A 27,872-nucleotide genomic window follows, 5' to 3' on the forward strand; every position below is an offset into this window, starting at 1 on the left:
TAATTTTTTCTCCAAGTTAACTTTACTAATATCGACTGCGTTATTATTTATTATGCAAAGGAAAACAAACGACTTATATCGGCCCAATTACTAGATTAGTCCGTTTCAAACTTAAGAAATGTTTTTTTTCAACCTCTAAAGAAACATCTCCTTTAATTTCAGTTCAATTGGTATTTTTATTATTAATAAAAGACCCGTGACGCAAATTCCACTTTATTGTGGGAAAGTGGTTGGTTGTAAGGCTGGATGAATCATGACAGGGCTCTCAGGAAATGCATGTTTCGAGGCACCTTTGCCCTTTTCTAGCTACCAAATTTTTTTTTTCTACCACATCGCACTTTTATTCATATTTACAATATTATTTACCATATAAAGGAGGTATGTCATAATCTTATTCAAATAGTAGTAAAAAATCTTTAGAAATATTTTTGAAACCTTAACCGTCGACGCCCGGTCTTAAGGCAAGCAGGCCTATACTACCTAATTGATAATCCGGCCCTGAATGGGTGGTAGATTTTAACTGTCAATAAAACCCTAGCCTTTTATATTGACAATGATGGGTTACTTCAATTATAATGTGCGATGAATGTTTTATTTTCTCCATACAAATAAAGCCGCTAGCGTTGCATTCGCGTATCGGTTGCCATATCTTTCTTAACACAATGCAACATATTTTGTTTGTTTGCTTCTATATCATGTCTCTTAAACAAATAACGATTTGAAAAACAAGTTTTTACTTGTATTCTATTTATATATATTTAGGTTATAGCTTTAAATATATCGTTGAGATGACAAAGTCTAGCTGTTTTATAAATAGCCTAATCAGATTATATAAGCCTTAGATGTTTTAAAGAATTCATAAAAAAATATATCTTTATACTTTATATTTATGCTGTGAGATGTTTGATTTTATCGAGTAGAGCGTCGCAAGTCTTCTTAGCATCACCAAGCAACATGGCAGTGTTGGGGTTGTAGAAGATAGGGTTGTCAACAGCTGCATAGCCGACGCCCATTGATCTCTTCATTACTACCACCTGAGAATAACCATAGAATTGAGAAACTTAACTATTGAAATTAAATAAAAAAAGTTGGTATGGCTATTAGTATTCGTCCCTGCTTCGTAACTCTAATTATAAGCTTTTGAGTAAGGCTAATATACAGTATCAGCCCGAAGTTTAGAAACACGTAAAGGTATGAGTTGGCATCCTATTGGATTACGACAGTGAGAGAATAGAGAATGTGTGTCCAACAAAATATGATATGCTTGTGTATACCTGGTCAGCCTTCCAAACTTTAAGTACAGGCATGCCTGCAATGGGCGACTCCGGATCGTCTTCAGCCGCGCTATTAACAGTGTCGTTGGCACCTGTTTCAATAAATTTTAAGTTGATTAATATAGTATAATGAAGTACATACATATAAACATGCCTTCAATACTTTCTCAACATTGTTGATGCACTAGCTGCAAGCATTTTATAAAAAAAAAAAATATTTAAAGCCCGCAGCTTCGTATGTCTGTGAGAAAGGGGGGAGGGGAATTTCATATTGATTGATTAAAAATAAGACGTGAAATCGTAACAAACGATTAAACAATCAAATTCACATAACATTAGTTAGGTCAGTCAATATCGAACTTACCAATAACCAAAACTAAGTCAGTTTCAGGGAATTCCTCGTTGATTTCTTCCATTTCAAAGACATCGTCGTAAGGTACTCCGGCTTCAGCGAGCAGGACATTCAACTGACCGGGCATACGTCCTAGTAATGTACATAATAAAAAACATTATTGAAATTAACAACGTAATGTATATGTTGTATGTATGTTAAATTTGACAATAAAAATGCAATGCTTACCAGCAACAGGATGAATAGCAAAACGCACTTTTTTTCCAATGCCTTTGAGGATATCTACGAGCTCAGCAATAGGGTATTGTGCTTTCGCTACGCACAAACCGTAACCTGTTGAACATAAACATTAAATTATTGAAAAACTTCATATTAAATGCAATTAATATAAAATTTTAGATAATCAATTGTCGAGTGAAAATATTTTTTATTCAGACTAGAAAGTGCTGATAGTGCAGACTAGCCTAAAATGGACGTGGTTATCTAGAAAATCCCTATTTTTACTCTTTGATTTGAAAATCTCAATGTCATTGTACCCGGAGTAATGATGATGGAGGAGGAGCGGTGTATGAGATCGGCCACGGAATCCACATTCAGCTCGGTGTGTGTGGCGCCGGCCGGCCGCGCAGAGCCGCCGCTCGTCACGCCATAGCCGCCCAGGATCACGTTGGGCAGGGAGCGGTTCATCGCCTGTTTCACAACACATTCATACTTGCCTTATACATATCTCATAAAATTTTTGAGAGACTACGATTTATTAGTGCATACAAAATAATATAAGTAACAGATATGTATACGGATTTATAAGTATGTACCAAACTCAAATTCAAATTCCTTTATTGAATATAGAAGCATTACACTTACTTATTCATAGTCAAATTAAACACTACCACCGGTTCGGAAAAGGAAACACCCTGACCTGAGAAGAACCGGCGAAAGAAACTCAGCGGGTCTTTTTTTTTGTCAATCTAATTAAATACATATACCAATACTTACAATCGTATTACTTAAAAATATTTTGTTCGATAGCTATATTAATATCTGACCTTGCACATGATGTAGGAAAGGATAGCTCCCGAGCTACCGATGAGGGCGCCCACGATTGTCATTAGAGAATTGTTCAACATAAATCCTTCCGCACAAAGTGCCCACCCCGAGTAACTGTTTAGAACAGTAATCACGACAGGCATATCCGCACCTTAAATATAAGTTATTTTTATTTTAAATCGAATGATTGAAACGAGGTAACTGTTGCAAAATATTTCATTGAAATTACTTTACCTCCAATAGCAGCAGTTAAGGTCAACCCTTGTATGCCGCTGAGCAATGCAGCAGCTGACAAAAGTGGTAATCCCGGAGCTTCAGGGAATGCCAGGAGAGCTCCTCCACAGCCTAGGGAACCGGCTAAAAGGCCTGCGTTGATAGCATGTCTACCAGGCAGAAGTAATGGCGCTGAAGATAGCACTCCTTGCAGTTTACCGTATGCAACCAAAGATCCACTGAAAATAAAATCGGAGATCAAAACATTGTTTATATGTAAAGGTACATAAACATTGTCGATATATACAAATAAAAATAAGATCATAAAATATTATTGCATGTGTTCATTTCAATATTTTCTAATTTCTTTAAAACTACTGCAACTGTTACGCTCAAAATGTATATGATTATATTGTTAAGTTAAGGAGTTATTAGCAATATTCTATATTGTATAAAATATACAAAATGGTTCTTTCTTTAGAATAATGTTTCACATTATTACCTACCTTATAAATTTGATAAGTACATGAATCCATAAAAAAAGAAACAAATAAACTTGTCTTTATATAAAATATTATATTTTTTTTAAACAAACACTCACGTGAATGTAATTCCTCCAATGTATGTGCCCAGGAAAAGCGATGTTTTAAGAGTAGCCGCAGTGGGGTCGAGAGCCATCGCAGGGAAATCGTGCATATATGTGGCAACGCAGGTCAGCACCGCCGCCATGCCCACTAAACTATAAAGTAAAAAATAAGTAGGTATAAGCGCTTAAAAACTCAAAGCACATCTAAAAAGAAAACCTAATTAAATTGTTAATAAATTACTCAGTTTTTTGATATACAGGGAGTAGGAGGTGGGGGCATAAGCCTAGGACACAATATATCAAATCTAACCCTGCAAGTTCCTAAGGCTAGCACATTGAAACAAACAAAATATCCACAAAAATAATGTAGAAAGTACATTACGATTACCTGTGAAAACCGGCAACAAGTTGTGGTAAGTCTGTGATCTCGATCTTTTTGGCGATAGTGCCACCAATAAGGCCTCCAATACCCGCCACACCAATCATTTGTGCCAACACTTCAGCGCTTGGCGTCAGGAGTCCCAAAGTTGCCGCAATACCACCAGAAACGCCAATCTATAGGCAATGATAATACATCCTTTTGTATATTATTTCTATAAAATAATGTTTTTAAAATTAAAAAATAAATGCAACTTCATATTACTAAAGAGTTATCACAACTAGACGAGCTGAACCCAAGTTACCTCATTAATATTTAAATGTAATAGAATGATATAAAAACTTTTTTTTAGACTTTACAAAAAAAGTTGTTCAAGTACCATTTTTACAGATATGAACATTATTACTGCGTCTTTATTTATATAATAAGAATAAAACTAACATTGCAGAATAGCTAATAATTTAAATTTAATTACTGACGAAGGAATAATGTTCAAAACATCTTTGATGTCTCAATGCCTTTACAATGATCAAAAGATTGATGCTGATGTCATCAAGATTACAATGAGTGGGTCTTAGGCCGAGTCTTTTAGCTGCGTCTGTTTCTCTATTAATGCCTTTTCTAATCATCAGTTGCATATATCATTGAAATAGAATTGTAAAATAATTTTAAAATCATCAAGTGACTTCATTTTTAAATACAATCAGAATCTAATAGATATAAATCCTTATGTAGCTTCAAGTACCAAAAAAAATGAAAATAACAAACCATTCCAAGGTAGTTTCCTTTCCGTGCTGTTTTCTGTGAGCTAAGGCCGGCCAAAGCACCTACACAGCATAACGACGAAGCGAGATAAGCCATCTGATGTACTTCAGGGTACCCCTGAAAATTAATGCTTCATTAGAATACATTCCTAATATTAATATATTTCAAGGTCAAATTATAGTATAAACATAATAGTAAAAATACCTGCATTGCAGTTGTAAGATATCCTGCAAGTAACGCAGCAGCTGGTATGCTGTATAAGTATCCATACTCCGGGGGGTCATCTGGCCTGAGCATTAGAAAAAAGTTATATAGAATAAGAAAACATTACAATATATGAAAACTTTGGAAATTGAATATGCGAATAATACCTTTTGAACATGTCCAGCATACGTTGTGTTACGAGGAATCCACCAAATACGTTTACGAATGATATAAGAGCTGCAGTGCTGGCTAACCACTAGAAATATAATTTTATACAGTTTTTTTTTAAACGAAATAATGCTTGTTAACACTATTAATGAGAAAATGTATATATTAAGACTGACTGAATTTAGTGTAATTTAAATGTACGGATCAAATTGTGTTACCTGAACTGGAGTCTCAGGTACGTATCCTCCACCCATGAGAAGTAAGCCACCAACAGCAGTAATACCAGATACAGCATTAGTTACTGACATAAGGGGCGAATGGAGAGCGGGCACGACTCCCCAAACCGTGTGGTAGCCTACTACGCCTGAAATAATAATAATATACAAATTTTGAGTATTTTTTCTGTTGAGGATAATGTTCATTTAATTAATAATATCTAAATCATATTTACCTGATAGAGCTAAGGTTGTTGTCATTGTTGTAAATGCTGGATTCGGTGAGGCCATTCCAAGTCCAATTAAACTAGCCAAACCTGGAAAGTATGAACAAATTAATTGAATAAATTTATAACATTATTTCAATTTGAAAGCATATATGTATTTTTGTAAAAGTAGCATTATACATCACAAATGTTATCAATTATAGGATCAAAAGTATGTGTTTGCTCAATAACTGCATAAATTGAAACTAAGCTAAACATATAATTGTGATAACGAAGACTGCCTGTTTCAAATCAAAGTAATGGAAGGTGGGTGGCATCTCCACAGCGGGATGCCGGATCTAGCAATCCATATAAGTTGCATAACGATAAAGGGTTATAATAGTTTGAATATCATGTAATTTACCCGTGGAGTACAAGAAAGTGTCCTTCAGGGTTTCATTGAAGGGGTTAGGCGGTTCGACCGCGGCGGGCGCGGCCTTGACGGCGGCGGGCGCGGCGGGCGGCGCGCGCGCGGGCGGCGGCGGCCACAGCAGCGCGCCGTCCCGCAGCACTATGGCGCCGCGCGTCACCTCGTCCTCGAGGTCGATGTTGAAGTGATCGTTGTTGCCTATGCATATTCAACTATTTTTACCCCGCAATTACAGTCGCGCTTCATTTGAATTATACGTGTCTGTGTTACGTTAAATATGACGAGTATATCACCAGATGCATCTCATTAGTTAAAACTAGTACAGTTTCACATATTTGTTGGTTTGTTCCTTTAGGTACTAGAGGGAATTTATAAAGCCAATAACTTTAAAACAAATACAGGATATTTTAAATAATATATATGTATTTAAATAAATTTCTAACATGGACTGGTAGTTTCTGTGTTAGTGTTCATAATAAGCTCTCTCATATTAACTAAATTATTTTATTTTGATATCGACTTTTGCAAATCAAAGAATTAGGGATGGACTCAATAAATTACATCACTTTATTTTGTTAAGTATGCTCGTATAGTACATTATCAAACATTTTAATGCATACGAAATAAAAACGTTATCAATTTTATTGTACTTAATTCAAATCAGTTATAAAACACAAAAGTTGATAATATGTAACAGAACATACAGCTTTATCTGAATTTTATTTATATCGTATGAAATATATATAATAGTCAAATTCGTAATTATGTTGCACTCGAAATCACATTTCGATCTGCGGAATATTTTTTTAATGCCATAATGGATGGACGTCATTATTGCAATTTTATCATGATTAGGGTTTGTCGTGATTTCGTCGATTGTCGTCAATTAGTTTTATTGATATCGAAACGAGTCGATTGGCCATTGAGTATATCTTTTAGAAAGTATATAATATTATCAAAGATAAACATCAATAATATATCGAACGAAAAAACGTGAAGTTACAACTCTTATAATATTTATTTAAAGAAGAAATAAATAGCTTCGTCCGATTTATTTTATTACTTGTTACGTAACGGCATACAAATAATTATTTAGTTTACAGAATTACAAAATAGAAAAAAGGCAAAAAGTTTTAATGTAGTAATCATTACAAATTATTTAATTCATTGTATGACAATTCACGTATTTAATCATTTAACACACCATTGACTACGATGCAGTTTAGAGATACGAAGAGTATTTTAGTATGACTTCATAATAATAACATTTAAACTAAACTCACCTAAGCTAAACAGGAAGGCAGAGATATTGTTGGCATAGAGAGTGGAGGCATGTGCGGGCATCCTGCTGGGCAGATCGGTAAGACCAATGTGTGTAACATCATGCACCTTTGTTATTTTGCCCTTAGTGGTCGTCTGTATGTTGCCGCCCATTTCGGCCGCCAGGTCTACTATCACACTCCCTGGGGCCATGTCGCGAACGGCATCCTATAGAAAAGTTTTTAATTATAAATTAAAGATTTTTTAATTATTATCATTTTCCTTTATAACATGTATATATGTAATATATGTATATAAATTAAAATAACAATAGAAGGAAGCATTTGTTATTTTTTGAAAATTTATACAAAATATAAGAAGAAAATTTTAAAGAAGTTTTTGTTTATCTTGGACACCTATTTAACTGGGATAATGTGTGTGTCGATGAGAATTTTAACTTTAGTTACAGTTTGAATAATTGGTGCGTTATATTTAAATGCATTATTTCATAAATAGAAGAGTATCAGTTTACCTCTAAAATAAGCAGAGGAGCAGATTTTCCAGGTATTAGAGCTGTGCTAATAACTACATCTGATGTCCTGGCTTCTTTTCCCAATAACGCCCGTTCTGCGTTGAGGAACTCTTCGCTCATCTCCTTGGCATACCCGCCCGCACCAGCTCCTTCTTCCTTATATTTGTATAAGAATTTTACAACTATAGCATATGGAATGTATTGTGTTTTACCAATATAAAAAATAAATCATTTGTAATGTAGATTGGGAAGTATGTACCTACAAATACTAAAATAATGTATGTAAGCGAAATTTAATAAGAAATTACTTCTATATAACACTATATTTTTACTTGGTGGTAGGACTTTGTACAAGCCCGTCTGGGTAGGTACCACCTGCTCAGATATTCTACCGCACAACATAACACAATACTGAGTACTGTTCGCAGCAGTACTCAGTATTGTTGTGTTCCGGTTTGAAGGGTGAGTGAGCCAGTGTAACTACAGTGGTGATGTAAGAAATGGTTAATATTTCTTACAGCACCATTGTCTATGGGCGGTAGTGACCATTTACCATCAGGTGACCTATTTGCTCGTCCGCCTACCGATATCATAAAAAAAAATAACATAACTGTGACTAACTATATTTATATAAAATACTTCAAAATACATGAAGATTTCGAAAACTGGCGTGTAATTATAATACATAATATTGAGGTTTAATACAAAAAAAAAAAATCTTCAGTAAAAGTGCACGCAAAGTCGCAGTCAATAATCATGTACATATTAAATTGTTGAATTATGTAATAGACGCAGGTTGCTGTTTTCATTTCTTAGCAAATATTTACTCTCATGATTACGTTAAAGGTTTTGTCCACAAGTTTAACTAGCATTATGAATTAGACCTTGAGATAAATGCAAATTTATGATAAATGGCATCAAACATATTTTTGTTTGCGTTGAGTTTGAGTTGAAAAAAAAAACCTAACATAAACTAACAAGCAAGTCACGTAAAGGATGAAATCACAAACATTTGGCGATAAATATTCGTGTACATCAAGACGTGAGTTTCATGTACTGGATCTTATAAGCTTAGACGCTGACGTGTCCATTATTTATGCATTTCTATCGTAAAACCGACAAAGGTCAGCCACCTAGCGTATCACGAACCTGGTCAATGTCTTATTAAATCATTAGCGATTACGTACGCACGTGTAGTAAAATTATACGAGTATGACATGTGTAAGATTACTCTTTAACCGCAAAAACCGCATTAAAACGCTATTATTGTATTACATAAATGAAACCTATAATGTAATGATAAACTTTGTCTTTACATAAAATAATTATTGCATTCATTAAAATGATGGCCAAAAACAAAACAATATTTGGGGCATACCAGACTTAAAATTGGTCTTTTGCCAACTTGTATGTATCTAGGTTCTGCAAAAATTTTTAAATATTATTTTGCTTTGTAAAATGTTTATTATAATATTGCATTATAGGGTGATCTCAATCTAGCTTCGACATCTACAATTAAAAAAATAAATAACTTATAAAAATAAAATTCGTACAGTTTAAATTTATAGTTTTATACAATGTTATTGAAGGCAATCGGAACCGATACCAAACTAACGATGAGAAAATCCAGATAAATACTAACCAGGTCCTCTTAGATATTCTTATAGGCCAACTAACCATTTCTATAACATCATCGGTCATTCTCAACGGAGAGGAACTTATGTATATATACCCATATACAATACTAACGTCTAAAACTGTGACCTTAAGTGATATATTTATCTTAAAGTGAATGGTTTTTGAGCCATTTAAAACCCTTAACGGCAACTAAACGTCGGATGACAACAACGTTATCTTACCTTCACATCCATAGTAATGAACTGAGCGCCAAGACTCTCGATCTGTTCGCGCACAGCCGGCCGCGTGTCGAAGGCGCGCACGGCGGCGCCCATGCAGCGCGCCTGCGCGGCCGCCGCCAGCCCCGCCACGCCGCCGCCCACCACCAGCACGCGGCACGGGGGCACGCGGCCCGCGGCGGTCATCTGGCCTGTTACAGACCACCACTTACTAATTTACATTTTATGTGACAATTGCAGATGCACACATAAATATTATGTAGACAGGTGCATCGACATCTTGCTTATTACATATAAAAAATGTTTAACGAAGATGTTAAACGTTCGTTTTATTTAAATTACAATACAATTTAGGCAATACAGCAAAGATAATAATTTGTGAATCTTATTTCTGAACCGAAGATCTGAAGGAGTGTAAATCCGGGCAAGAACCATTGTAATTTAATATGTTTTATTGGGTTTATCGTGAGAAAGCATGTATGCATCAGATGAAATTCTGTTACATAAATACGACCAACCCGCATTTAATTTTATTTAATAATGTGGTAGTCTAAGCTCCAAGGCTTACCCTTCAGAGGAAAAAAGACCCAATGGTCTAAAGGCAATACTTCAATAAATAATAATTTTATCATAAATAATATCTACAATGTTATGGAGTATACGTTAAAACATCACCTAAGCATATTTTTGGTAGTAATCTATGAATTTTTGCTATACCAGAAAAAAAACGGGGGAAATGAGCAGCAGCTTCGATGACAGCGCGATAGCCCGCCACGTTAGCCATCGAGCTGAGCGCGTCGAACACTTGAGCGCGACTTATACGAGGAATGCAGTCCATTGCTAAGAAACAAAACAATGAAATAAAATATAATTGTCAGTTGCTATAAAAGGATATTGAATAATTGAATCTTTATTAGGTACTTACCGAATGCGTTAACTTTTTTAGTTGCCAGTTTTTGTATGAGACTTTGATTTTGTGCGGGATATAAAAATGATATGATGGTGGATTTATCGGCTACATTTTGAACTTCATTAACAGCTAAAGGACGTACCTTTAAAATGATGTCTGAAAAAATATGAAAACGTCATCACATCTTAGTAAATATGGACTTGATTTTTTTTTGGCTAATTAATTATTTACAAAAAAAATCTTTACTTGATTGATAAGTATCCTTTAAGCTGGTGATTTTGGCGCCGGCTTCTTCGAAACTTTTATTTGGAAAATTTGCTAATGTCCCAGCGTTTTCTTCAATATTAACACTAAACCCTTTTTTGACTAATTTACTAACTACCGCTGGTACTATGGCCACCCTAAAAATATATAAAATAGCATTTATGGTTTCCTTATAAAATGTTGATCCTAATAATGTTATGGAACAAGATATATTGAACTCTAATCATACCAATCAATCTAATAAATATTCTGTATTGCGATTGATAATTACGCAGTAACTACGTTCCTCTTTAAATAGGAACGAGACTGTCGTAACTACTTTAATATAAGTCCAGAATAAAATTATGTGGATTACTGAATTCATATACCTTCTTTCTTCTTGCCATATTTCTTTCGGAACTCCAACACTGAGTTTTGTATATGGAACTCCTTGGATAGGTGGTGGCGTTGAAGAAGAGCTGAAGAGTCTCCGATGCCATGACTTAGGTAGCGGCTTGCCAATGCGGAGAACTCTCACGCAGCCGCACATTTTAACTTGACCTTACAGCGAACTAAAAATAGTAGAGCTAAAATTGGTACGGACCTTAAATACCTATTCTATTACAAATAAACTACCTACCTGCCAGGATAAAAAAATATATTTTATTTTCTTCTGCTAGTAATTGTACACATGTCAAATCTATTATGTTTTTGCGTATTTTTCATACATGGTTGGTATTATCGTTAAAAGTGCCCTTACAGACTTTGTAGATCTTGAATTTTCTATTAAAATGTAAATGTAAAAAATGTAATTGTGTATCCCTGTTATTCAAAGCGGAGCAAGGTCGCAGTAAATGCTGTTTATTTTAAATTAGAACTTCTGCTTAGCAAAAATCATGAAGTGCACTATACGGCGTTCTTAGCTTCGAATCGGCTGATATATATAGTTTCGGTGTTTCAAATTTGATTTAGTTCATTATTGATAGTAATTCAAAAATACCGTAGGTACCCATCGTCATACGCGTTGGAATTATATTGCCACCGATTAATATGACGAGCATTTTTCGATAAAAAACGTAGATAATGATTTTTTAAATTTATTACGAACATTAATGGCTCGTTTATAAGAAATATGTTTAGAAAATTACACATTTATGAAAAAAGAGATTAAAACGTCGCACTTTTTTATTAAAATATCTAAATATAATTGTATAACGGTACAGGTAGCTACACGAATGTTTAATATTAATTAAAATTAAAACGAAGTATGGAATAAGTACTGTATCACACTGCTACTAACTACAGCCAAGGAATAGGATACACGCAGACTCTGATTAACCATGACCCGAGCCCCTAGGCAATGCACGTCTCGTAGAATTTTTATCTTTTACTACCAAAACGCAATTTTATTCATAATTACGATGCTTTTTACTACATTAAGAAGACATGTCATCGCCCTATTAAAATAAGAGAAATATTTCCACATTATGTGTATAATATATGGATAATGCACAACTCAAATTACTGGCCCTATTAAATAATTCGATTTTTGTTTTAATTTAAAACTAAGTATACAAACCTAATTTAGACTAAATAGGTATGTACATTATATGTATATGATATAAAAATAATTGCATTATTTATCTACACAATTTTTTTCTACAACTTTTCAAAATATTCTTATATTAATAACAATAACTTTAATTAAATGTAATTGGTTGTTTTGTACGTTGCCAAACTATATCAAAAACAAACAATATTATCTTTTATTTCGTCGTTATCTGACACTTTAGGTACGTATTTATTAAGCTGAATATTTAAATCGGTTATTGTACAGTAAACATTTTGTTTACGTGGACGATCAATTTTGTGATCCAATAATATACAAATACAAAACTAATAAACTACTAGATTTTAACTACTACTATTTTTTTGTCTCAGTAAATCATTATTTATGAGTACCTTAATTTCAAAGTTTAATTAAAACAATATTCAACACAATTTATTTAATTCAATAATTGGAGTAGTAGCGTTTCGTACAAATTTGTAAAGTTGTTGTGTATTCATGCTTAACGTAACTTTTTAAAATTAACACATGTCAAAAATAAACACAAACACTAATGTTAGAACTAAAAATCTTACCTTATTGTGTTTTCTAATTTACAAATCAATTTATCATCTGTATTTTTTTTATATTTAATATTCCCAACACTACTGATAATTTTTTTTAATTAACAAATTGACCAGAACAAAGCACAACGAGCAGCGAGCCAGCTCATTCGCAGAAAGCACAGAATATTATTATTGCATCGAAGGACGGATAGTGCCGGTCGCCGCCGGGAGTCGTTGCCTGCCGGGCTGCCGGCCGGCCTCGTTCGCTCTCACTCAGATCAAAGAGTAATAAGTATGAATAGTCAGACGCTGTGTTCGAGACATATTACATTGATTTGTATATAGCATATTCTAATGGAAGTAGGTAAAAAGATATACAAACCGTATTATTACATATGTATGTAATTTACGTATTTCATGCGATTTGCTAATAACTCAACTATATTTGAATTCATCATTACATAGTATATAACAATGTCTCTTGCCACTGTCTGTCCCTATGTATGCTTAGAGCTTTAAAATAACACAATATTTTGATGTGTCTTTTTTAATAGACAGATTGTTTTAAGAAGAAGGGATATATGTATAATACATGCACAATATAGAAGAGAAACACTGATAATTTTAGAGGTTTCATAGTGATGTCGTAAATGAACACATTTTTGCGCTTCTATTGCAAACCCTACGAGATAGATCAAAATAATATATAAAGTCTGCGATGGTATATGTCTATCTCTTAGGGATAACCCACAATAACTATTTTTTATCTTTTACTTTTTACGAGAAATAATGGCTTATTTTTGAAGTAATTAAGCAATATAGCATTAATCCTTATCAAATTAAGTTCCTTAAATACATAGTGCCTCTTGTGCATCTTTCTTAAATGTGATTCAACTTTATGTTTACTGGTGTACAATAAAGAGTATTTTGATTTGATTTGATTTGATAGTTAGTGCATTTAATATAGATCAATATGGCCCTTTATAGCATGTAATTTAAATGAATATATTCGAAGATTTAAAACGCAGGGACATAGCGATTTGTATTGTTTAACGACTGAAAACTGTGAACATTGTAAGACATTCTGTAGTAAATTTAGTGACAGCATTGCACCCTTGCGAAGCCGAGGCTGGTCGCTAGTTTTTTAGAAAACGATTTTTAATACAAAAACAACCTCATTCTGTCTCATATAACTAATGAAGTCTTTAACGTCTCAAAATCTGACTAGAGCTTGAGACCATGAATGACGTTGCAATTGTATAACAAAATTAACAAATCGTTAATTGGCGTCTATGAGAAGAGCTGATCATTAATTAATCTAACGAGTTATCATATTTGTCAAATAGAGATAATTAGGAAAATTAGGCTTACGGATATTGGACGTTAAAAATGAAAAGCTGGGATAGCATTTTTATGATTTACTATGCTAAATAAATTGTTAGATGCTTGTGGAATGCATAACGTTGAGATTACTTAATTATAGCCAAATTTGTTTCGTGACAGTTAAAATGTTTAAATTTAATAAATAAAAGAAATATTTCATCGTACCTCCAAATTCGTACCATTTCTAAAGTTGTATATTTCACATTCACTATAGACAATGTGGCACATCTGCGACTAATATATCAGCGTCAACTGAGCTATGATAAAAATTGAGCCTGTAGGTATATGTTTAACTTTATAAGCGACTGACACGTTTACACGTGAAGTTGTGAGCGTCGTAATACATTTACAAAAAATAGACTGATTACAAAAAATTTTTGTTTTTTCCCTAGTATTTTTAGAAAACATTAAGGATGGTTGGAAGAAACGCTAAACGTTTGCTTAAATATGTTTCCGAACAAACTCTTTATTCAACGAGAAATTGTAAGTAATATTTATTTTAACTTTTAATGTTATATGTCGGTAGAAATTTAAATTATATAATTAATAAGTAAATCATTGTGTTTCATTACAACTGTACAAAAGAATAAAAAAATATAAAGAAACCGGTCGACGAGCGGTCTAAAAGGTTATTAGCGTTTAGAGCCGTAATTAGAGTATTACAAAGTATCGGCAATTTCTTTTATTGTAGATATTTATTTAACATATTCAGCATATTTCTAAGAAAATAAATAAATAATTCACCTATATTCAATTAATAAGTTATGTGGTAAATATCTTAACAATCGAAAACAATTTTATTAAAGTACATAGGTATTGTCAATAGAAGTCATTTATCAGTTTTGAACATTAATTAAAAGTTTTATTAAAATAAATGTAGTATGTAAATATTTAAAAGTATTATTTTAATTGCTAAATATTTAATATTATTTAATTGCCCGTGTGATACATTTATATAGATTTGATATTATAATTTAGAATGATCTTATACATTTATTTCTGCTTGTAAGAAGTTACCATACTTTATTTATATTTATTTGTATATCAATCATCAAGGTGTGATGAATAAAATTCTAATATGCTGGTTATGTTTTTAGATGCAACTGCGAAGAGAGTGGTTGCAGCAAAACCTGTGGTAGAAATGGACGGAGATGAGATGACTCGTATTATTTGGGAAAAAATTAAGGAAAAGCTGATATTTCCATATGTCAAGGTATGATTATTTCTAAATTCTGAACTATAGATACAATTTTTATAGTTAAAGACATAAAATACACTAGTCTTGTTAAAGCCCATTAAAATAAATTGAAGTATCAATTACTTTTCTTCATTTGGATTGTTTAAATACTGAGTACTGACTATGACAACCATACATACTTTGATTACATAAAAAGTGTAGATATCTACTTGTACTTGTACTGTTTAAAAGATAATGAAACTGTAATGTAGGTATAATAAATATGAGATGTTATAATTTGGTTTCAAGGTTATCACAAAAGCAATATCCGCCTCCAAGCATTAAAAATGACTTAATTGTCATTTCTCATATCATACATAAACAACATTTATTTTAGAAATTTAATTTGGAAATTGGTTAAATATATTAATATACAATTCGAGATAATCAGCAGACTGAGCCTGGTTTGAATGTTAACTTTGATTATACTTTGCGGCACGGCAGTGTTATCTAGTTTTAACAATAGCACATCAATTTTCTATCATATTTAAATCTTTGATAGGAACCAGTGCATGTTTAACAAGAACACATCCATTGAGCTGTTATTCTGGCTCCAACAAAAACTTTGTATACATATCTAGTAAAAGTGGTGAGTGAGCCAATTTAATTATTGGTACAGGGGAGTAGTAAAATTAGGTTCCATGTTTTGTTACTATCATTTTATGCACCATTACCAGTAGTGTATCACTTATAAGCAAGCTGTGTCTAATACTCATTACAATGTCAATGCACATGGGCAAAGCTAACTTCAGATGACTCATGTGCTCATGTATTTTTTTCTTAGCAGTAACAAATCCTATGACCACATAATGTCTTTTATATAATAATATTTTAATTAAAGAAGAAAAATGTATTTGCAACTGCTACAAAAGGGTCATATGCATACTTTAAAACAAATACAGAAATATTGGGATTTACATATTTATTTTGGTTTATTATTCTAATGAATACATTGTGACATTGTAAAGCAATAACCAGCTAAAAATGCTTTTGAGTGCACAATATCAGCGAAATTAACTAACAATATTTTTAGTACGTTATTCATTATATTATTTTTAAGATAAATATTTGACAACAAAAGTATTAAGGTTGTACACCTTAATTTTTTTAAATTTTATATAGAATACACAAAATAAACTAAAAAAATGCACCTTTAATAAAATTAACTATCATCTTCATTCATATTACTACTTGTATTATAAAAATCATACAAGAACATGCATGTTTTAAATAATGCTGAAATATATGTATACATATTTTTATTTGTAACCAGGGTTTTAAGTCTGCCTTATATAAATAAATACACCACGATGCATTCTCCAATTTATAATCAAACTCATTTTATTTTCAAAGACCCCATAAAGTGAATATTACTGTAAAAAAAATTAAAACAGTATGAACCTTATGTTTTAAATCTATTACATGAAATCTAATACTATGTTTTAATTTTATCTTATGCCTTACTCTCGCGTTCTTCCACCCCCTGTAATTTTTTATTTACTTTTATTTCATAGTTAAAAATACATTTTCAAGTGTTCGGTTTATAAATAATAATAATTGATTATCTCTATTAGTGCTACTAAGTGGCATTATCTACAAATAAATTAGTTTTGTGTGTTCGTTTTATTTTGCCCGACGCGAAGTCCGCAGTCTTATTTTCAAGTTTCTTCTATATTTTGAGGTCAATATCCCCATATATTGCAATGCGCGAATATCTTTTACAAGCTTAAGTCCGAGGAGGTCCACGAAAGTAGTTAAAACGAAAACAAGCTTTAGAGGACATTTATTTTTAAAAACGAACCCATGGACTGGTTTTTAAATTGAATGATTGATACACATAAAATGATTCTTTCATTCCTTTTAAAAACTGACGTGTCTTTAATAATAATATATTTTTTATAGTGTTACATTTGTGGTACCTACGGGAAGTTTCGGTCTTAACTAATCTAAAGTATTAAATTAGTCTATGTATATGTATTTTGTTTTTAAACAAATATATTTAATTAATTTATGCAAAATAAAATATTTAAAATTTTATTAAAAATTTCAAAAATACGTTACTTAGTTTATTACAATATTACTATCATAACCATGACTTATTAATTTCGGCTTCGATCAAAATTGAGAATTCGGACAGACTAACGTTTCTTGCTTAGATAGTTCATACAAGGGGCAAGTAGGTATTTAAGCATTATCACTAATGTAGTATCAACGAGTTTTATGTGACTTTCTTATCATAAGTTTATTAGAGCATCGTTTATACAACTTGTAATAAATATATGTCATACGAACTGTATATTGTTTTTTGAGAGTCCAAATATAGAATAAATATAACCTGGAACTATCACCGGCCCAGAAACTGAAAACCGCTGAGAAGAACCGGAAACGAATTAGTAACTCAGTAGTAAAACATAAACACATCCTGCATTAAAAACAATAAATTCTAACTGCATATCACATTGATTAACATCATATACATAGATTGATTGATCTTGGGATTAATATTTTTATGTATATTTTATTTTTCATTATAGGTACCGACTTTGTATTTTGTTATAGAATTTTCACAAATGACAAGATTAGATTATAAACTGGGGAATTCCTTGTCATACCTTTGTCACTAAAAATATCGGAAACATCTTTATGGTTCATTCTTATATCTTCTAAAATTGATTTTCTAATAATATTGATATGACAATAATAGTTTTGGAATAAAACACAATTTGAAGTTTAATTGTTGATGGGAATAATTAAAATATCATAAAATTCCAGCTAGAATGTCTTTATTTCGATCTGGGTCTGCCGCACCGTGATGCAACTGAAGACCAAGTAACCATTGATGCAGCTCACGCCATTCTCAAACATAATGTCGGTATCAAATGCGCTACCATAACACCCGACGAACAGCGAGTTGAAGGTTAATTGCGAAAACAGTTACATATACTATTACTATATTTTTATACTGATCCTCTTGAATTACTTATATCCGGCTACAGCGTTTAAAGCTATGTGCTGACGGAGAGGTAGTCGACCTTAAACGTAAAATTAAGTTTATGCATTGCGATTTAAAAAAAAATAGAGTGTGGGATAATTTTTGTGAAGGTGATGACAAAATCGTTTAAATTAAATAATTTATGCATTTTGAATCGGCAATCGGTGAGGAGAATCGGCAAGGACTCGCTCCTTCTTCCACTCTCACACAAACCACCGAAATGGATGAACTAATGACAAATATCCTTGTTTTTATTTGACCTTAAAGAGCTTGTATTTAGTTGACCTTACACTATGTTGTTATGATATAAATTACGGCTTTTTTTAGAATTCAAACTCAAGAAAATGTGGCTAAGTCCTAATGGAACCATCAGAAATATTCTCGGTGGTACCGTATTCCGCGAGCCCATCCTCTGCCAGAGCATTCCCCGTGTCATTCCTGGATGGACTAAAGCTATAGTTATTGGGCGTCATGCTCATGGGGACCAATACAAGGCTCAAGATTGTGTTATTTCCAAACCCGGCAAGGTATTTTGGTATTTTTATACTTATTCGGACTTAAACATACGTCTTGTTTAGCTGGTCTTTAGTTAAACGCAGATATCTCTCTTTCTGTCTACAGTGATTTGACATTTGAAAGAAGGAAACACAATTATTATTTGACTAGGCGAAACTTAGGTATACAACATTGATTGGTAGATCCGATAATGTAATTTTAATGGTTTTAAGAAATAATTAATGATTTGTTTATAATTCTTTTCAACAGGTGGAGATGGTCTTTACAGCCAAAGACGGTTCTGTAGAGAAATTTTTGTTGTATGATTACAAATCCCCTGGCGTCGCTATGGGCATGTACAATACCGATGAATCTATCCGTGCTTTTGCGCACTCCAGTTTTCAGGTACACCTTCTATAACATGAAATTGCTTCATTGCGAAAATATATTAATTCGCTCTGCATTTAAACTTATATCCTTTTTTACAGGTTGCATTGCAAAAGCAATGGCCATTATACTTATCAACAAAAAATACGATCCTTAAACGATATGATGGCCGTTTTAAGGATATTTTCCAAGAAATTTATGAAAGGTATTTTATAATCTTATTGTATTTATAAATTTTTGAGATATTTTAATATAAGGGTTGTTTATTGAATTTCTTAGCGACTATAAGAAGAAATTTGAGGATGCGAAGATCTGGTACGAGCATCGTCTAATCGACGATATGGTAGCGCAAGCTATCAAGAGCTCGGGTGGCTTTGTGTGGGCTTGTAAGAATTACGACGGCGATGTTCAATCGGATATTGTCGCACAGGTACTTTGACGCACAATTAGTCATTAGATGAGCTTTTAAATTAAAATATAAGACTGACTATAGCGAGTATTTTCACGATACCAATTCGACTCTTAAACCTTACGTTCACTACTAGTTCATTATTTTATTAGGGTTACGGATCACTAGGGATGATGACCTCCGTGCTGATGTGTCCCGACGGGCGCACGGTGGAGTCTGAGGCCGCACATGGCACGGTCACGCGCCACTACCGCATGCACCAGCAGGGCAAGCCCACTTCCACCAACCCCGTCGCTTCCATCTACGCCTGGACGCGGGGTCTCATCCACCGCGCCAAGCTAGACGGAACACCTGAATTGGCACAATTCGCCAACGCTTTGGAAGAGGTCAGTTGAAGTGATGTAATGTAATTACATAAAGCATCAAATATTCTTAAACATTAATCTGAAAGAATACATTGTTTTTCAAGCCAGTAATTAAAATTTATCCAAATTATGTTACCAATTTTGTAATATTTTCTCTTTCAACTATGATTGTTTTTAAGTAAACTAAATAAACTTGAATGATATAATTACAGGCTTGTGTCGAGTGTATAAACAGCGGTAAGATGACCAAGGATCTAGTCATTTGCATTCACGGAATGGCCAATACAAAGGAGGGAATGTACTTGAACACGGAAGACTTCCTTCAGGCCATCGCAGACCAACTTGAGCGTAAACTTACCAAGTGATCCTTTGAATTAGACGTTCACGAACATGTAGCTAATATGATGTAAAAACCTTTTTATTCTAATTATTATTTCATACTTGGAGCTTATAATTTTATTTAGTATTATTACTACTTAAATCACAAAACTTGTAATATATTGAATCCACGAGAATATAATTTAATTAATCCCAAATGATATAATAATATTTTAAATAGATTTGAATGATCTTCATAGTATGTGAAGATAAGTTATTTCTCTGGGTTCAGGTGCTATTGTTACATTACAAGGCTCAAAGAAAAACATTGATGCAATGTTTGTATATACTTATAGATAACTTTAAATGCATTTAGCAGTACAATGAAATGAAGCCGCCGCTTATTCCACTTGTTTTGAATGCACTTCAGTTGTATCTTTTTATATAAAAGATTTATTACATTGTAATAATAAAAATAATGAAATATATATGTTTTCTTTTATTTCTATCTAAAATTGACAGTTTGAAAACTATAGTGATAATTAGGGATGACCAATAACGTTCTAATATAATAGAATATCGATATAACTATAAACGATATATCCATAATTAAAACAATTCTTCTATTCGAGCGAATTCGGAGATTAAATAGATCGTTTCAAGGTTATCGTAGTCCTTCGAAAATCTATAAATAATAATTAAATCAGTACATATTCTTCTAAAAAGGATCGATATACACTCGTTATACAGCATTTTGATTGAAACTTGTGCAATAAAGTTATAATGCGATCTATCGTTATAAAGAGTTGCGATGTCGCTTATGCTTACCGATAGTCCCATTAATTTGAATTAACCAATCCAGGGTGCAGACAACGTCGGCCGACAGAAATCATATTTACTTGAAGCGTCATGTTTCACAAATCCTTATTAAACACATTTATTATTATATTGACCAATGATGCCATGTCAATTCAAGTTTGTATGTATCGAATTAGTAAAAAATAGTATAATGTCGAAATCTCATTGCCTTTGATAACTTCTATAATTGTTATTTTATATTTAACAGTAAGCCAGAATACTATATAAAAATATGCCCAATAACTGTTATAATTATTACGTATATTGTAAATAAATAGTTAATTATAAAATAAATAATAAGACTTATAAACTTATTACTGTTAATAAAACACTAAGTTTTTATTCTTTACACCTGGTATTGTTTGTAGTAAAGTTGAATAAACGAATGCTGGAATAAGCTACAGTTTTAGTAGTTTCTGGACAACCTGAGTTAAGAACAATAAGTACAGTTTCTTCCAACGGTGAGATATATAGTATAGAGTATATATAGTATACTATAGAGTATATATAGTAGTAGATATAAGAATGAGATCTAAAATTAAAAAATTCAATCAATCCAAAATCTTGGATTCAAATCTAGGTAATCAATAAGTTTATTTAGTTATAACATCGTTAGGAAAATGGAAACCTGGATTTAATAGATGAAATTTTAAAAACACTTTCAAAAATGTTAAAGGTATTTTAAACGTATGTTTATGCTAAAACAATGCATAAGTATAAAAAATTATCTTAAACGCAAAAATAACCCAGTTAGTAGTAACGTCATTATTAAGATTATGTGAGGTGTTTTAAATGTGGTGTCAGGCAAAAACAAAATTAATGACATCCCACTAACAAATGGACCATCTGATGGTGGTTCAGTGGTCACCACTGTACGTAAAAATTGGCACTATAATTAATAATAACCATGCCGTAAATCGTCAATGCGCAACCAACCTTTAAAATTAAGTTATTATTTATCTCGTGCCTGTAGTTACATTGGTTCACTCTTTCTAAAGGATGAGCCGGAAAAAAACGTAATAAATATGCTATTTAGTTGAACAAAACTTATCGTCATAAGTAAGTTGGCACAGCTTCGTACAAAGTGACGCAATTGATTCATTTTGAAAAAAGCCAGACTATTTCATTTCACAGTATTATGTCATAATCATCAGGCTTCGATATCTAGTATCCGGCATCTTTACGGCGCCTTAAAATGACGTAACCAAGCTGCTTACAATTTAATAAAGTTCTTTGAGAGGTTCCTCTTCTTTGTTGTTCAAATTTATTTATTTGTATGTAGGGACTAATCTTCAGAACAAATGATTAACCATCGAGGAACCAATTCTAAAAATGTTTGCACTGGAGAATTTTTAAAATAGAGTTTTACATTTTTAAAATGTGGGCGTCCTGATGTCTCTATGAATGACGTCATTGCTGACGTACCTCGGAGCTCCTACTATAATACGCAGGCATCGGTTCTGTTGGATCTGGATCCTTCGCCTTTGGTGCGCTGAACAGAGTGCGTACCAGGCGGGGCCGCGTACGTTAGGCGCAACCGGACTTAGGCACCGTAGACCCTCAGTTTGGTTTTCATGTGAAGCCTGGAGGTGAGAAGGGTGTGCAACTTCGACCAGGCCGCCACGGCTTGGTTCACCGCCTTGTTGACGGTGGCGACCATTCGCAGCGACCGGTCGAGTGGTTGCTGCGAAACCTAAACTGCTCCTCGCGCAGGGGCTGATGAGGCGAGAGTCTACGCAGCAACAGACGTTCAAACAGCTTGGCAACGTGCGAGAGCAGCGTGTTCGGCCTGTAGTTGGCCGGGCGTCGGCGGTCTTTGCCCGGCTTGGGAAGGGCGATAACCTTTCGCACTTTCCATGCCTCGGGGAAGTGTCCGGTCCGGAGTATGCCGTTAAATGCACTCGTGAGCGCTACGAGGCAGTTTTTGGGTAGCTGCATCAGCGCAGCGTTGGTAATCCCGTCGGGGCCTGGCGCCTTCCGCTTAGGTAGGCGGAGGACGGCCTTCCGTAGCTCAGACGGAGAGATGAAGTCGTCTCCCCGGAGCGGCGGAATCTGGGCTGACAGGAATGCCTCCACTTGATCGTGAGTGAGTTTCTTGCAGAGGTGGTATAGTGTCATGTCGTGCTCGGTTGCTCGATCGATGGTGACTTCCCAACGGTCGTCCTCGAGAGCCACGAGCGCGAGCGACACCTCCTCTGCAAGTTTGTTGAGGTCAAGATTCACCCTACGACAGCGCGTCCGTGCACAGAGTTGGAGCAGCTGGCGCTTTCTCCTCAGCCGTTCGCGGAGCGAGCTCGGAAGCGGGTCCTTATTTTATCTTTGAGCTATTATATAGTGGCCATAAGTTTTAACTTATCCATTGTTGTTTGTGATATTTATCTTAAATAAATATATATATTTTTGGCTTCTTATAATATTAATTATCTTAACAATAACGTAGTCTAAACGAATACTGCATCGGTACAGGGAAACATGTTGCTGATTTAAAAATATAAAAAAAGACATAAAATAAGTGGAGATATAAGTGTTTAAAATAAGCATCTATCAAAATGCAGAGGCGAATAATTAACTATTTCAATATAAATGATACTGGAGCTGTTGAGAATGCGAACAGTTTTTGTTTACAATTATGAATTTATATTAGTTTATTTATTTTTATAAATCGTAATCTTAATCTTGCCCAACCAGTAATTCACTTTTCGACAGTTACCGTAACTGTTATCGTAACTGTTGCGGATTGCATAAAAATTAACTTTAAAATGTTTAATTATCTTATTCCTACATACATATATAAATCTATCAACTTTATAATAAAAAAAAAAGTTTTCTTTTTATTAATCTGGAAAACCCAATAATCAATACTACTACATAGTTCATATCAATTATTGCCAATAATCAAATCAATAATCAAAATTTAATGTTGTCGCAATCAGGTTATAGAATAGGGTTTAATATAAAGTTGAGAAATGGCAACATTATTGTGCTCTGTCATTGGACTAAGTGCCAAGTGATTAACTTGAAGATGAAGACTCAGACTGAAGTGTTATTATAGTTATTGTATTTTGTCAACGTATTATTTCGGTTAAGCAAGTTCAAATATTTTTTAACAGATTAAATGTGTTCATTATAAATAAATGATAAACAATGATTGATATTAAGATTTTTACATTACTTTTGAACATTATAATACTTGCTCGATGTAACAATAACATTGAAACTTGTTTAAAGGAAGATACATGCGGCGAAACTCATAATAAATATAGCAAAGGTGTTAATATTTTTTTTCTTAAATTTGTAGTCTATAGGAGCGTATTTTTAAATATTTATTATAATCTTTCAGATGTCAACAAGTGGACTTATAAAATAAGTAACATAATAAATTCCGAATTACAAGCATATGATCCATGCTTGAGAACAAATTGTAGTTGTCACAAGAATGTAATAGAAAAAGATTTAGAACCATTTAGTAGTGGTATTACAAAGGAGATGTTCGAGATTGCGCAAGCTAAAGGCACAAAATATCAGGTATATTTTATTATATCATCATATATTATAATCAAGAATTAATTCTTGATTATATTATTTTAAATATTTGTAGTTATTCAAATAGTTTACTCAATGTTGGAAATAAGAATTTCTTATTTTAATTTCAGATTATTAATGGGAAATTGTATCGAACTAAAGACTGTCACTTTCCAGCTCGATGCGCAGGAATAGAACATTATCTTAAAATATTAGCACCTAAGCTTCCTAATATAGAATTGGCAATGAACACAAGAGACTGGCCACAAATCAACAGAGCTTGGGGACATAAAAAGGCACCAGTATTTTCATTCAGTAAGGTTAAAAATTAACTCTCATTGTTTATAATTAATTGTTGCAGTATTATCGTTACTATAAGTTATAATTGTTTTCATTGTAGACAAAAGATTATTATGATATAATGTATCCAACTTGGAGTTTTTGGGAAGGTGGACCGGCTATTCAATTATATCCAACTGGCATTGGCCGTTGGGATAAGCATAGAATATCTATATCCACAGCTGCTAAAGAGTAAGAAGAATTTATCATAATTTGATTCTTTTCTTATATTGGCCAAATTATTTTAATAATTAATGTCTATATAATGAGAATTTTTCTTTGTTTAAGATGGCCTTGGGAGAAAAAGGAGGAAAAAGTATTTTTTAGAGGATCAAGGACTAGTGAAGAACGAGATAGTTTGATTTTATTGTCAAGATCACATCCCGATTTAGTTGATGCTCAGTATACTAAAAATCAAGCTTGGAAGTCTGATGCTGTAAGCCCTACCCTATTTTAAATACAAAAATGTATACTAGCATTAGAACTGACACTATTAATTTATACATACTTGTTTATTATGAAGAACATTTTATTCACAATTTAGCAATACAATTTATTGATATGGGAAAAGAAGAATTTAATTTAATTGAAATTATTTCAATTATCTCTTAATTTCAGGATACACTTCATGCCCCACCAGCCTCAGAAGTATCTTTTGAAAATCATTGTAAATATAAATATCTATTTAACTACAGAGGAGTTGCAGCTAGTTTTCGTTTGAAGCATTTATTTTTATGTAAATCATTAGTCTTCCATGTAGGGAATGACTGGTTAGAATTTTTTTATCCATCTCTAAAACCATGGGTCCATTATGTTCCAGTTAGCCCAAAAGCAAATAAAGAGGAAATAATGGAATTAATACTTTATTTTAAAAATAATGATTCTGTAGCCAAAGAAATAGCTGAAAGAGGCTTTGAACATATATGGAATAATCTCACAGAAAAAGATGTTAAATGTTACTGGAGAAGATTACTCAAAAATTATGCAAAACTTCTAAAGTACAGTGTCACAAGGGATGATGATCTTAAAAAAATATAGTTTCATTGCATTCATAGGTATAAACAAAATTTAATAATAAAATGGGTTTTATTACATAAACAAAGTTATCATAAAGATTAAAAACAAATTTACTACAAACTAATAAGTGTACTTAAACTATAGAACATAATTCAAAACATTGAAATTTAGAGTTCCCAGTGTTAGTTAACATTTTTAAAGTATTATCTCATATTCGAATTTTATAGAAAAATATTACTTAAGAATCCATAATAATTTTGCATAATGGATATAGGCTAGAGAATACAATTTTAGAGAATTATATGGAAATAATGAGATAATAAATTCAAGTTAGAAAATGAGATCCATAATAATATGCAATAAAGTACATCTAAATCTACTTGGTGAATCTCAATAATTTATTATAATGGTATATTTTCTTAACTGAAGTCGCGATCAGGAAAGACGGCGGGTGCGACCAGGGTCCACACGTAGAGGCCAACACACAGCCACGACGATGTGATCTTGATCCACATTGATGCCACATTCTCCTTAGATAGCTGAGAACTTGGACTGGTTGGACAAAATAAAGTCATTGTTTTGTATATTTATAATATGTATAATGCTTTTATGTTTACTACATCCTAAATGGTATCCAGCCAGGTAAACCAAAATTTATTATTAAATATATATAGTACTAGTAGTGATATGTTAATAAGCCAACAAATTTTCTTATAGATAAAGTCAATCAAATGTAAATTTTAGGCATTCCAACTGGATCGTTGACTATCAATATTTAAATATTTTTAATAGAAAGCAGTAACAGAGAAATGACATCTCTAGATCGTATCTTATTTTTTGGTCTGAAATTTGTAAATATATTTACTATTTAAATTTTGCACATATGACAAAAAATAATTTCTTTTTTGAAAGTCAATTATATATAGAATCATTTGCGATGTCAATATTACAAGAGACTGTCATGGTGTCATGCATACGTACTTGTACCAATTGGTCAGTGTCATCATGATATACAAGCTGGCGAGTGCGAAGACGATGTGGAAGAACGTCCAGGAGTAGGCCACGTCGTCCGCCTCGTTGTCGAACACCTTGGTCTCCTCGCGCCCCGCCTCCCCGCCGTCGCCTTCTATGGAATCATAACCTGCGCTCAGTGAGCGTACCGACATGCAACTATTAGCTTTCTTTGACAAGCAAACTATACTGACAAGCTTCCGCTACTAGAGATGGGCTCTATCATCAAATTAACATTATTTTAGTTTAAATAAAGGATGAATAGTAACGAGATCATTATAACTTCTCATCAGTTAGTGGATATGCAGTGTATAACATCAAACTGTACATTTTTTAATGTTAAATCTTACTATCAAGATTTTTGACTATGGTTAGTATAAGACGGATATTAATCGAACGAGTTTCTTTCGAGTTAAGGGTTAGCGGGTATATTAAGCTTTATAAGTAAATGAATGATTTTGATTTATGCTGACGCTTCTTATTACAGAGTATCTTCTCAGACATCAAGTATTGCTTACGCACAAAATAAGGAGGAGAATCTCCTTCGTCTGTATTTTTTATTACTGTCATATTTATGTAAAGGCTTAACAATAATGTTTGTCTAATGTATTCCAAAATTTCTATTCAGAGTTGCCACAAACAATAAGATTATAATAACTTTAGGTTTAACATTACTTTCTCGGATTTCATTGAATTCAAAGAGTTTTAAAAGTTCGTAGCAACCTTGAATAACAACAGGATGATGAAGCAAGGCATAGTAATATTAAAATAGCAATTTTCTATTGAC

At 32.9% G+C, this 27,872-nt stretch overlaps 4 protein-coding genes across 9 annotated transcripts in view; 2 read left to right on the plus strand and 2 right to left on the minus strand.

Moving 5' to 3' along the window:
- Nucleotides 1–859: 859 nt before the first annotated feature.
- Nucleotides 860–12,985, minus strand: LOC113392627 (NAD(P) transhydrogenase, mitochondrial-like). The gene is made up of 23 exons (XM_026629143.2): nt 12,783–12,985; nt 11,030–11,212; nt 10,644–10,798; nt 10,413–10,553; nt 10,205–10,327; nt 9,491–9,678; nt 7,632–7,787; nt 7,123–7,327; nt 5,834–6,037; nt 5,440–5,520; nt 5,207–5,352; nt 4,988–5,076; nt 4,821–4,905; nt 4,620–4,733; nt 3,861–4,027; nt 3,488–3,625; nt 2,908–3,125; nt 2,673–2,824; nt 2,163–2,316; nt 1,855–1,959; nt 1,639–1,758; nt 1,275–1,366; nt 860–1,034 (listed from the first exon to the last, which is right to left on the minus strand). Exons 2-23 carry the CDS (start codon nt 11,188–11,190, stop codon nt 888–890), a joined length of 3,141 nt encoding a protein of 1,046 aa, XP_026484928.2. The 5' UTR covers nt 11,191–11,212; nt 12,783–12,985; the 3' UTR covers nt 860–887.
- A 1,395-nt stretch (nt 12,986–14,380) lies between these two features.
- On the plus strand, nt 14,381–20,826 carry LOC113392658 (isocitrate dehydrogenase [NADP] cytoplasmic-like). The gene is made up of 9 exons (XM_026629196.2): nt 14,381–14,618; nt 15,233–15,348; nt 18,145–18,289; nt 18,692–18,891; nt 19,130–19,264; nt 19,348–19,451; nt 19,526–19,676; nt 19,808–20,041; nt 20,233–20,826. Exons 1-9 carry the CDS (start codon nt 14,549–14,551, stop codon nt 20,383–20,385), a joined length of 1,308 nt encoding a protein of 435 aa, XP_026484981.1. The 5' UTR covers nt 14,381–14,548; the 3' UTR covers nt 20,386–20,826.
- Nucleotides 20,827–24,225: 3,399 nt separating this feature from the next.
- On the plus strand, nt 24,226–26,137 carry LOC113392659 (O-glucosyltransferase rumi homolog). The gene is made up of 6 exons (XM_026629197.2): nt 24,226–24,464; nt 24,537–24,721; nt 24,850–25,038; nt 25,119–25,249; nt 25,346–25,493; nt 25,676–26,137. The coding sequence occupies exons 1-6, from the start codon at nt 24,341–24,343 to the stop codon at nt 26,093–26,095; spliced, it is 1,197 nt and encodes a 398-aa protein (XP_026484982.2). The 5' UTR covers nt 24,226–24,340; the 3' UTR covers nt 26,096–26,137.
- LOC113392652 (probable serine incorporator) overlaps nt 26,096–27,872 on the minus strand; it is a 62,535-nt gene continuing 60,758 nt past the window's right edge. For 4 of the 6 annotated variants that reach the window (XM_026629190.2, XM_026629187.2, XM_026629188.2 and 1 more), the window contains 2 exons: nt 27,056–27,200; nt 26,096–26,626 (listed from right to left, as the gene is read on the minus strand). In XM_026629190.2, the coding sequence (XP_026484975.1) occupies nt 26,494–26,626; nt 27,056–27,200 (278 nt within the window). In that variant the 3' untranslated portion in view covers nt 26,096–26,493. Of the gene's footprint in view, nt 26,627–27,055; nt 27,216–27,872 lie in introns of all 6 variants that reach the window. The other 2 variants (XM_026629189.2, XM_026629186.2) reach the window with 1 other exon arrangement.

The sequence above is a fragment of the Vanessa tameamea genome, chromosome 5 (genome assembly GCF_037043105.1).
Source record: "Vanessa tameamea isolate UH-Manoa-2023 chromosome 5, ilVanTame1 primary haplotype, whole genome shotgun sequence".
Taxonomy (NCBI): domain Eukaryota; kingdom Metazoa; phylum Arthropoda; class Insecta; order Lepidoptera; family Nymphalidae; genus Vanessa; species Vanessa tameamea.

Coding starts and splice junctions, on each gene's coding strand:
- LOC113392627 (XM_026629143.2), bottom strand. CDS start 11,190: ATGTGCGGCTGCGTGAGAGTTCTCCGCATTGGCAAGCCGCTACCTAAG. Junction 4,028..4,619: donor AAGGAAACTACCTTGGAATG/GTTTGTTATTTT, acceptor CATTGCCTATAG/ATTGGCGTTTCTGGTGGTAT. Junction 3,126..3,487: donor ATTGGAGGAATTACATTCAC/GTGAGTGTTTGT, acceptor TTTTATTTTCAG/TGGATCTTTGGTTGCATACG.
- LOC113392658 (XM_026629196.2), top strand. CDS start 14,549: ATGGTTGGAAGAAACGCTAAACGTTTGCTTAAATATGTTTCCGAACAA. Junction 19,452..19,525: donor TTCCAAGAAATTTATGAAAG/GTATTTTATAAT, acceptor TGAATTTCTTAG/CGACTATAAGAAGAAATTTG. Junction 19,677..19,807: donor AATCGGATATTGTCGCACAG/GTACTTTGACGC, acceptor TTATTTTATTAG/GGTTACGGATCACTAGGGAT.
- LOC113392659 (XM_026629197.2), top strand. CDS start 24,341: ATGATTGATATTAAGATTTTTACATTACTTTTGAACATTATAATACTT. Junction 25,250..25,345: donor ATATCCACAGCTGCTAAAGA/GTAAGAAGAATT, acceptor TCTTTGTTTAAG/ATGGCCTTGGGAGAAAAAGG. Junction 25,494..25,675: donor AAGCTTGGAAGTCTGATGCT/GTAAGCCCTACC, acceptor TCTTAATTTCAG/GATACACTTCATGCCCCACC.